General features: G+C 44.2%; 1 protein-coding gene across 1 annotated transcript; it reads left to right on the top strand.

Moving 5' to 3' along the window:
* The first annotated feature begins 454 nt into the window (after positions 1–454).
* On the top strand, positions 455–4293 carry LOC148144503 (putative G protein-coupled receptor 139). The gene is made up of 2 exons (XM_087975361.1): positions 455–911; positions 3395–4293. The coding sequence occupies exons 1-2, from the start codon at positions 455–457 to the stop codon at positions 4291–4293; spliced, it is 1356 nt and encodes a 451-aa protein (XP_087831487.1).
* Positions 4294–9058: the final 4765 nt, after the last annotated feature.

Genomic DNA, 9058 nt, shown 5'->3' with positions numbered 1-9058 from the left:
CACAATCGCTGTGAGACACCCCACTCCTGGACTCCAACCTTCTCGCTATGAAGACCCACATCTCATCCACCCTCTTCACCACCCTCTGTGTCTTCATTGTTGACTTTGGTGTTTATGGGACACTCAGGTCTCGTTGCCCCTTTCTTGGTCTATTAGCACTCGGATACTAATCTGTCTTTTCTTCTTTTTTTCCCAAAGTGGATCGCCTCACATTGATCCACATGAAACTGCAAGTGTTCCACACTTGCCCACTCACTCAGATTATCCAAATGATGCTTAAATTTCGCTGCTTCCTCCTCACAGATTACTCTCCCAGCCAGGCCTGGGTCAGAAGAGATCGTGGAGATAATGCATTTAGTTCCCTTCACGTAATCATGAAGATATATATTGTGTGCAGCGAGGGTCAAACACTGGTCCCTGTAGTTCCCTTTAGGCATTAGATCCCACGCTGAACATGACCAGTTTCTTGCTACATGCCACACAGAGCAGGGACCTGTTCCACATTGCAGTGCTGATGGAAACTGTGGGATTGGAGATGGTTAACTCAGCCTGTGTGCTGACTGAGTGTCGTCATTGGATCTCCCAGGGGATCGTCACTGCGGGGGCCACTGAGGACCTTGCTAGTTCTATTCATAAGAGAGTGGAGAGTGCATGCAGTGTGCTACCGCATCAGTGCAAGAGGGAGAAACAGCTCCAGATCAGCAGGTCCAGAGAGAAAGAGAGGGAAATGGGAGATCAGAATCTGGGAGCAATGGAAGTGAACGGCACAACAACTGGGAGGAGTTTATCCATGGCAACTTACTTGCTTTCCTCAGACTATGAGTGGATAACTCTAACACATCGGATCATGTATACACTTCATGCCATTCAAGCAGGTTACTATCCAATTCTGGCTCTCGTTGGAGTCCCTGGTGAGTCTCTCAATCCATAGATTATATTTCAAAACGACTTTGCAATTCCTTTCCGCTCTAGTGATTACAATTTTTGGAATATATGAAATATTATCCTAGTCACAAAGCTGAGTTCACCATCCTGCTGTCCTATCTCCCACAGAGTCAATAACCAATGCTGTTCAATCTGTTCACTCGCCTATCAGGTACTACAGACTCTGAGATAAACTGTAACTGCAAATCCTTCCCATCCCCAATGCCGTTGCTTCACCATCTTGGGATAGTTAAGTAGTCCGTGGTCAAAAGTAATTATATCTGGGCAATACCCAGCCTTGGGATGACAAGGGGTAAGTAAGTTTTGCGCCAGGCAAAGACCATATTCAACAAGAGAGAATATAATCATCGCTACTTGATATCCAACGGTGTCACTAACATTGAATCAACTCTACATCAATATTCTGGGCGTTACTATCTTCAAAGAGAGAGAATCTAACCGTCTCACCTTCACATTCAATGGTCTTGCCATCACTAAATCCCCCACTGCCGGTATTCTGGGTTACCATTGACCATAAACTGACCTGGACCAAACATACAAACACAGTGGTCACAAGAGTAGGTCAGTGGCTGGGAATCCTGCAGCAGGTAACTCACTCCTGACTCCTCAAAGAGTCTTCCCCGTTGGCAAGTCACAAGAACTGAGTATGGTGGAATACTTCCCACTTACCTGAATGATTGCAGCTCCAATAACACCCAAGACGCTCAACAATTTCCAATGATGGATGATATACCATCTGGAATGATTAATTTAAATATATCCATAGAGAGAGAGGTGAGGCTTCAGGATAAAGGGATTTATGCAATTTTCTCGGGAGGAATTGCTTTGAAAGCAAATCTTAACTCATAAATTCGTATCAGCCTTTATTCTTTGTGTCTTATCGTGCATGAAAATGAACTGCCAGTGACCTAGCAATGACAGAAGTGCAATTAACCACATGCAAGTTACAACATAGGCGTATTCAAAATATTTTTAAATCAGTTGTGCAAATGGAGCAAGCTGCCCCATCTTTCATTTCAACCTCCTTTTTAATTGGATATCCAAACAATACTTTGACGTGACTCAGCTTTATATACTTATTTCCATATTTTCATAACCCTCCGTTTACGTTAAATGTAATTGGTCTTTCCCGAAATTCTTGCATTTCATCTGGCTTCACAATTCAGCCCACAATTCTGTGACACTGTCAATAAGTATATGCTGAGTGATTGTGGCCTCGCTGACATACAAAATGGTTTGAGGTGACCATCTGGAGTTCAACAGAGAACACGGATAATATATTCTATTCCTTTTGACCACAGTGTAAATGAGTCATACAGCATGGAATCAGAGCCTTTGGTCAAAACCGCCCGCGCTGACCAGATTTCCTAAATTGAACGACACTAATCGCACTTACCTGTATTTTTCCTATATTCCTTCAAAACCTTCCTATCAATTAAAATGTCCAAATGCCTTTTAAATGTTGTAGTTATACTGTCTCTACCAGTTCCTTTGTCAGCTCATTCCATCCACAAGCCATGCTCTGTGTGAAAAAAGTGCCTCTTGGGTCCTTTTTAAACCTTTCGATCTGGACCTCTGTATCCGAGAAAAAACGACATTGCCTATTCAACCTATCTTAGCCCCTCATGATTTTAGACATTTTAGCTTCCACAGCACTTTCAACTCAGTCATGGCAACTATAATCACCTCTGCCCCAACTCTCTTGATGTTCTGGGATCCTGCTGGTGTCTTTCGTCATGAAAACCCTCTGTTTCCTCTGATAACGATAAAACCATAAGACCATAAGAGGTAGGAGCAGAAATTACGTCATTCAGCCCAGTGGGTCTGCTCCACCATTCAATCATGGCTGATACATTTCTCAAACCCAATCTCCTGCTTTCTCCCCGTAACCCTTGATTCCATTGATACTGAAGTACCTATCTGTCTCAGTCCTAAATATTCTCAGTGACTTGATATCAACAGCTTTATGTGGCAATCAATTCCATAGATTTGACAATCTCTGGCTGAAGCTGTTTCTCCTTATCTCTATTCTAAAATGTCTTCCCTATACTCTAAGGCTGTGTCCTCGGGTCCTAGTATCTCCGATCAATGGAAACATCTCCTACCATCCACTGTGTTGACGCCATTGCCTTAGTATCCCTGTTTCTCCCACTTGCATTAATAAAATTTTTCCATTTCCCTTGCATCTCCCACTTGGATCCATCAGCGCACTGACCAAAACTCCACATCACAGCCCATTAACATTCCTGAATATATTGACGACTGGCTTACAGGTTGCATCTCTCCCACTTTACACTAATTTCCCAGATTTCCTACAGTTAATTAATTGCATCACTGGAAGCTGTAGATCTTTGCAAACAATCTGAACAAGTCCTCGTTCAAACTGTACACTTTGTCTTGGCCAAATGTGCAAATTTGTTTTTGTTTATTTGTTTTCCATTCCTGACAGTTAACTTTCTGACGATAATGATTCTATCCTGCAACAAATGTGGTCTCTCCAAAAGTGTCACTCTTTACCTCGCGGCTATGGTAGTGGCGGATCAACTGGTGGTTATCCTCGACCTGATATTGAGACACATTCCGATTGTTTATCGTGAACAGATTACTTTCCTTCGCAGAATCCCCGTGTGTAATATCCACGCCGTCCTGCTTTATGCAGCCACTGACGTTTCTGTCTGGTTCACTGTCAGCTTCACTTTTGATCGATTTGTGGCCATTTGTTGCCAGAAGCTGAAAAGTAAATATTGCAATGAGAAAACGGCGGCTGTGGTTCTGGGGACAGTGTCTGTGCTGAGCTTATTAAAGAACATTTTCTGGTACTTTATGTTCAGTGGCTGGTACTGGATGCAGAACTACCCCTGGTTTTGTTTCATCAGGGTGAATGTTACCAATTCTCCAGTTTGGGCAGCATTTGAGTTCGCCCACAACATCCTCAACCCCTGCATCCCGTTTGCGTTAATTTTGCTGCTCAATGTTTTCACTGTAAGGCACATTGCAATGGCCAGCAGAGCTCGCCAGAGACTGTGGGCTCGAAGCAGTGGGAAGAGATCGAGAGACGCAGAGATGGAAAGTCGAAAAAAATCGATCATTTTACTGTTTGCTATGTCGACCAATTTCATCCTGTTGTGGTCAATGTTAATGGTTTATTCCATATGGAGACGGATGTGGTTCTTAGGATATCGGTCTGTCTGGATAGATAGATATGTGCTTGACTTAGGCTTCATGCTGCAGCTCTTGAGCTGCTGCACAAACACTGGGATATATGCTGTGACCCAGACTAAGTTCAGAGAGCAGTTCCAGAAGGTACTAAAACATCCTTTCAATGTAATTCTTCAATTTGTTCATTGATCAGTCATTTCCAATTGTGTGTCGTTTTATGGATGTGTGGGTTGGCGAGTATTGTGGACAGAGGAGTGGAGTGGAGTCAGAGCTGTGGTTCAAGTACCCAACTCCTCAATTTCAAGAATAGATAGAGAAAGACTGGCATACATTACAGAAACAGAAGACGAAACCGAGGAGAGAGACAGAGACAGGAGTTGAGAGACTAAAATCAACATGGAAAGCAAACAGATCAGAAATAGAGAGCCAGACACAGGACGGGTCAGAGGGAGAGAGAGCTTTGGAAATGAGAGAAAGGCAGAGAGGTAGGGGAAAAAAAGAGAGAATGAAGACGGGGAAGAGTAATAGAAGGAAACACTGAAGGCAACAGAGTGCGTAGGAGAGATTGCATATGGGAGACAAAGACATGGCTTGAGAGAAAGGAATAAGGAAATAGAGCACGTCATAATGACACAGAAAGAGATGGAGAGACATATTCTAAGGGTCAAATAAGAGAGAGAGAGAAAGGGGAAAGATAGGGAAGGTGGAAAGAGGGAGGACCAGAGAACATATAACATCAAACTGTACAGCATAGTACAGGCCCTTTGACGCTCGATGTTGTGCTGGCCTTTTATCCTGCTCTCAGATCAGACTAACATGCATACCTTTCATTGTACTAACTTCAATGTGACTATCCAAGAGTCGCTTAAGTATTCCTATTGTATCTGACTCTAATACCACTACTGGCAGTGCATTCGATCCACCAACCACTCTCTGTGTAAAGAACTGACCTCTCACATCTCCCCTAAGCCTTCTTCCAATTGCCTTAAAACTATGCCAACTCGTGATAGCCATTTCTGCCCTGGGAATAAGTCTCTGTTTATTCACTCTATCTCTGTCTCTCATCATCTTCTACACATCCATCAAGTCACCTCTCATTCTCCTGCGCTCCAATGAGAAAAACCCTTGGCTTCCTCAAAGTTTCTTCATAAGACATGCCCACCAGTCCAGGAAGTGCTCTGGTAAAGCTCCTTTGCTTCCCCTCATTTGTAATGAGGTGACCAGAAGTGAATACAATATTCCAAGTGTAGTCAAACCAGGACTCTATTGAGCTATAGCATAACCTGAGCTGAAAATGTGTTGCTGGAAAAGCGCAGCAGGTCAGGTAGCATCCAGGGAACAGGAGAATCGACGTTTCGGGCATAAGCCCTTCTTCAGGAACCCCTGCCCGAAACGTCGATTCTCCTGCTCCCTGGATGCTGCCTGACCTGCTGCGATTTTCCAGCAACACATTTTCAGCTCTGATCTCCAGCATCTGCAGTCCTCACTTTCTCCTCTATAGCATAACCTCACAGCCCTTAAACTCAATCCCCATGCTAATGAAAGCCAATACACCATACGCCTTCTTAACAAACCGATAAGCCTGGGTGGCAACTTTGAGTAATCTATGGCCATGGACCCCAAGATCCCCTTGTTCATCCACACTGCTAACAATCCTTCCTTTAAACCTATTTCTCCATCAAACTTCGACCTTCCAAAGTGAACGACTTCACACTTTTCCAAGTTGAACTCCATCTGCCACTTTCAGCCCAGTTCTGCATCTTGTCAATGTCTCATTGCAACCTCGAACAGCCTACCGCACTATCCACAAATCCACCAACGTTCGTGCCATTGTCAAAATTACTAACCCACCCTTCCACTTCCTCGTCCAAGTCATTTACAAAAATCAGAAAGAACAGAGTTCCCAGAACAGATCCCTCCGGAACACCAGTGTTCACCATGGTCCAGTCTGGAAGCTTTCCACCTTCCATCACCTTCTGTCTTCTATGGGTAAGCGAATTATGTAGAAAGGCAGACAAATTTCCCGCTATCCCACGCCTCCTTGCTTTTGGAATGAACCTAACATGGGAAACCTTATCAAACGCCTTGCCAAAATCTATGTATAGCACATCCACCGCCTTACCTCTATCAACCTGTTTTGTCACATCCTTAAATAATTGTGTAAGCTTAGTGAGGCATGACCTGCCCCTCACAAAGCCATGTTGACTGTTTCTAATAAAATTATGGCTTTCCAAGTCATCATCAATCCTGTCTCTCAGAATTCTCTCCAATACTTTGACCACCACTGACGTGAGACTGATTGGTCTATGATTCCCAGGATTATCCCTAGTCCCTTTCTTTAACAAGGGAATAACATTTGCCACCCTCCAATCATCTGGTACTACTCCAATGGACAGTTAGGATGCAGCAATCTCTTCCTTCGCTTCATGTAATAACCTAGGGTATATCCCGTCTCGCCCGGGGGTTTATCTACCCTTACGTTTTTCAAACTTTTCAGCACATCGTCTTTCCTAACATCAACTTGTGCTAGCATATCAGTCTGTTTCACGCTGTACTCAGAAACATCAAGGTCCCTGTCACTGGTGAATACTGAAATAAATTATTCATTAAGGACCTCACCTTCTTCCTCTGTCTCCAGCTGCAAGTTCCCTCCATTATCCCTGATTGGCCCTACCGTCACTCTGGCCATCGTCTTGTTCCTCACGGAAGGGTAGAACATCTTATGGTTTTCCTTAATCCTTCTCACAAAAGCTTCTTTGTGCCTCCTTCTAGCTCTCCAAAGTCCATTCTTCAGTTCTTTTCTGGCGACCTTGCAACCCTCTAAAGCCCTGCCTGCTCCTTGCCTCCTCAACCTTAAGTAAGCTCCCTTCTTCCTCTTGCCTGGACGTTTCACATCCATTGTCACTCAGGGCTTCAACTGACCATCCCTTCCGTGCCTCAGTGGGACAAACCTGTCCAGCACTATCAGCAGATGCTTCCTAAATAACTTCCACATTTTTATCATCCTTTCCCTGAGAACATCTGATTACAATTTAGGTGTTCCAGTTCCTGCCTAATAGCATTGTAATTCCCCCTCCCCCGATTAAATACTTCCCCATACCATCTGCTCCTAACCTCATCCATGCGTATAGTAAAGTTTAAGGAGTTGTGATCACTATCACCGAAGAGATGCAAACGAAAGCAAAATGTAGCAGATAGACATAGAGAAAGGTGGAGAGTGCGAAATAAGGAGAGAAAGAAAACACTAGTGGCAGGGAAGGTGAAGAGAGACAGACGGAGAATGACACATAATGACACATCGTGCATAAAGCAGACTTTCGAAAGAGGTGAGAAACCGAGGTGGAGGAGTTCAGTGGGAAGAAAGTAATTCGAGAGGTGACCCAGATGTTGGAAAAACTGGGCAAGTCAAATCCCATAGTGAACCCTGTGGTTTGACGCATCACCTTGGTTACCATGGTGAACACTCACTGAACACGACTTTGAACAAAAGACCAGAAAGTTCAGACCAACGAAGGAAAGTCCCAAACCTCACTCTCCAACGCAGGTAGTGCTTGAAATTAACTCATTAAAAGCATAAGGAGAAAACATTTGACTGGTATTAACCAAAAATGGCACCTTTCCAGACACCCAAAACTCGCTGAAGGTGATGCTTTCCTCCAGTGGAGTGCCCTCTCCTTGTCCCTACGCTGTTGGAAGGAGGTAATTGAACTAGAGAAGATGCAGAGGAGATTCTGTTCATATCTCCCGTTCTGGTGGATCAACGGATTTCAGAGTTTGCCTCTTTTCCAAGAGAGAGCAAAAAAATAAAAACAGCCTTTTCTTCCTCATGGACCTTAACTGCTCTGGCAATTAATGTTAATCGATCCCTCTGCTGTGAAAGAACTCCTCTCTCTGAGCGAACCTGCCTACCTTTCCATGACCTTTGTTTCTCTCTAAGTACCATTGTTCCTGGATCCCTCTTCAACGTCAGTCTTCAAACTCACCTCAAGTTCCAATCTCCGAGACATTGGTCTCGGCTGCACTCTCTGCAAACTGAATGCTCAACCTTCTGACTCATCGAACGCAATCAGTGAAGACAGACAACAGCAGCTCCTCCCCGAATCCTCAACACCAGCAGCCCACAAAAGTAGGCACTGAGCCCCCTCCTGTACTCCCTGCAAATTTCTGACTATGTGACCCAAATTCTTCTGAACTCCACCTACAAGTTGGCTGACGACACCACCGTTGTAGGCCGGATGTCAAACAATGCTGAGAAGGCATGCAGGAAGGAAATAGAATGCCTGATGACGTGGTGCAAACAATCCTCCCCTCAATGTCATCAAAACTAAAGAGCTGATCATTGACTTCAGGAAGCAAGGAGACATACACGCCCCTTCCGACATGAATGACGCTGAGATGGAGATGCTCCACAGCGTTTATCCTTGAATTGACGATCACCCACAAATTGTCCTTGTGCACCCACGTCGATGCGATGGTCAAGAAGGTGCAACAATGCCTCTTTGTCCTCAGCAGTTAAAGGAATTTCAAAGTCACTCCCCTTTTGTCTGATAATTGCTTCTCATAATCTCTGTTTTCATTGTAGAAGTTTTACTTTAATTGTAACAAATATATTCATTGTGAAATAAATGCACATAGCCTGGTATCACTCTCACCGAGTCACCCTTTATTTATACGTACGTAGCACTTGACACTAAACCGGTTCCTTCAGAGCCAGGTTTCAGAGAGTAAACAGAACTTCTGACATTCCTGTTTATGTCTGTCAGCCAGGGCTCCCTGATTGGAGCACGTTGACAGCCCCAATTCTATGAGGTCCACGTGGCTGATCTTGTTACAATCACTGCAGTGGAAAATACGCAGTGACTGTCCCACAGCAATCATTTTCTACACTGGCCCATGTGGCCCATCACATTTCTTTACCATCATATTGTCTCTTGTTAGATCACTGCAACACTCT

This window comes from Chiloscyllium plagiosum, unplaced genomic scaffold (genome assembly GCF_037043375.1).
Source record: "Chiloscyllium plagiosum isolate Xiang-an unplaced genomic scaffold, Cpla_swu_hap1 HiC_scaffold_27, whole genome shotgun sequence".
Lineage (NCBI taxonomy): Eukaryota > Metazoa > Chordata > Chondrichthyes > Orectolobiformes > Hemiscylliidae > Chiloscyllium > Chiloscyllium plagiosum.
Note: the sequence above shows the minus strand (reverse complement) of the source record. Positions and strands in the feature narration are given on the sequence as shown.

Coding starts and splice junctions, on each gene's coding strand:
- LOC148144503 (XM_087975361.1), top strand. CDS start 455: ATGACCAGTTTCTTGCTACATGCCACACAGAGCAGGGACCTGTTCCAC. Junction 912..3,394: donor GGCTCTCGTTGGAGTCCCTG/GTGAGTCTCTCA, acceptor CATTCCTGACAG/TTAACTTTCTGACGATAATG.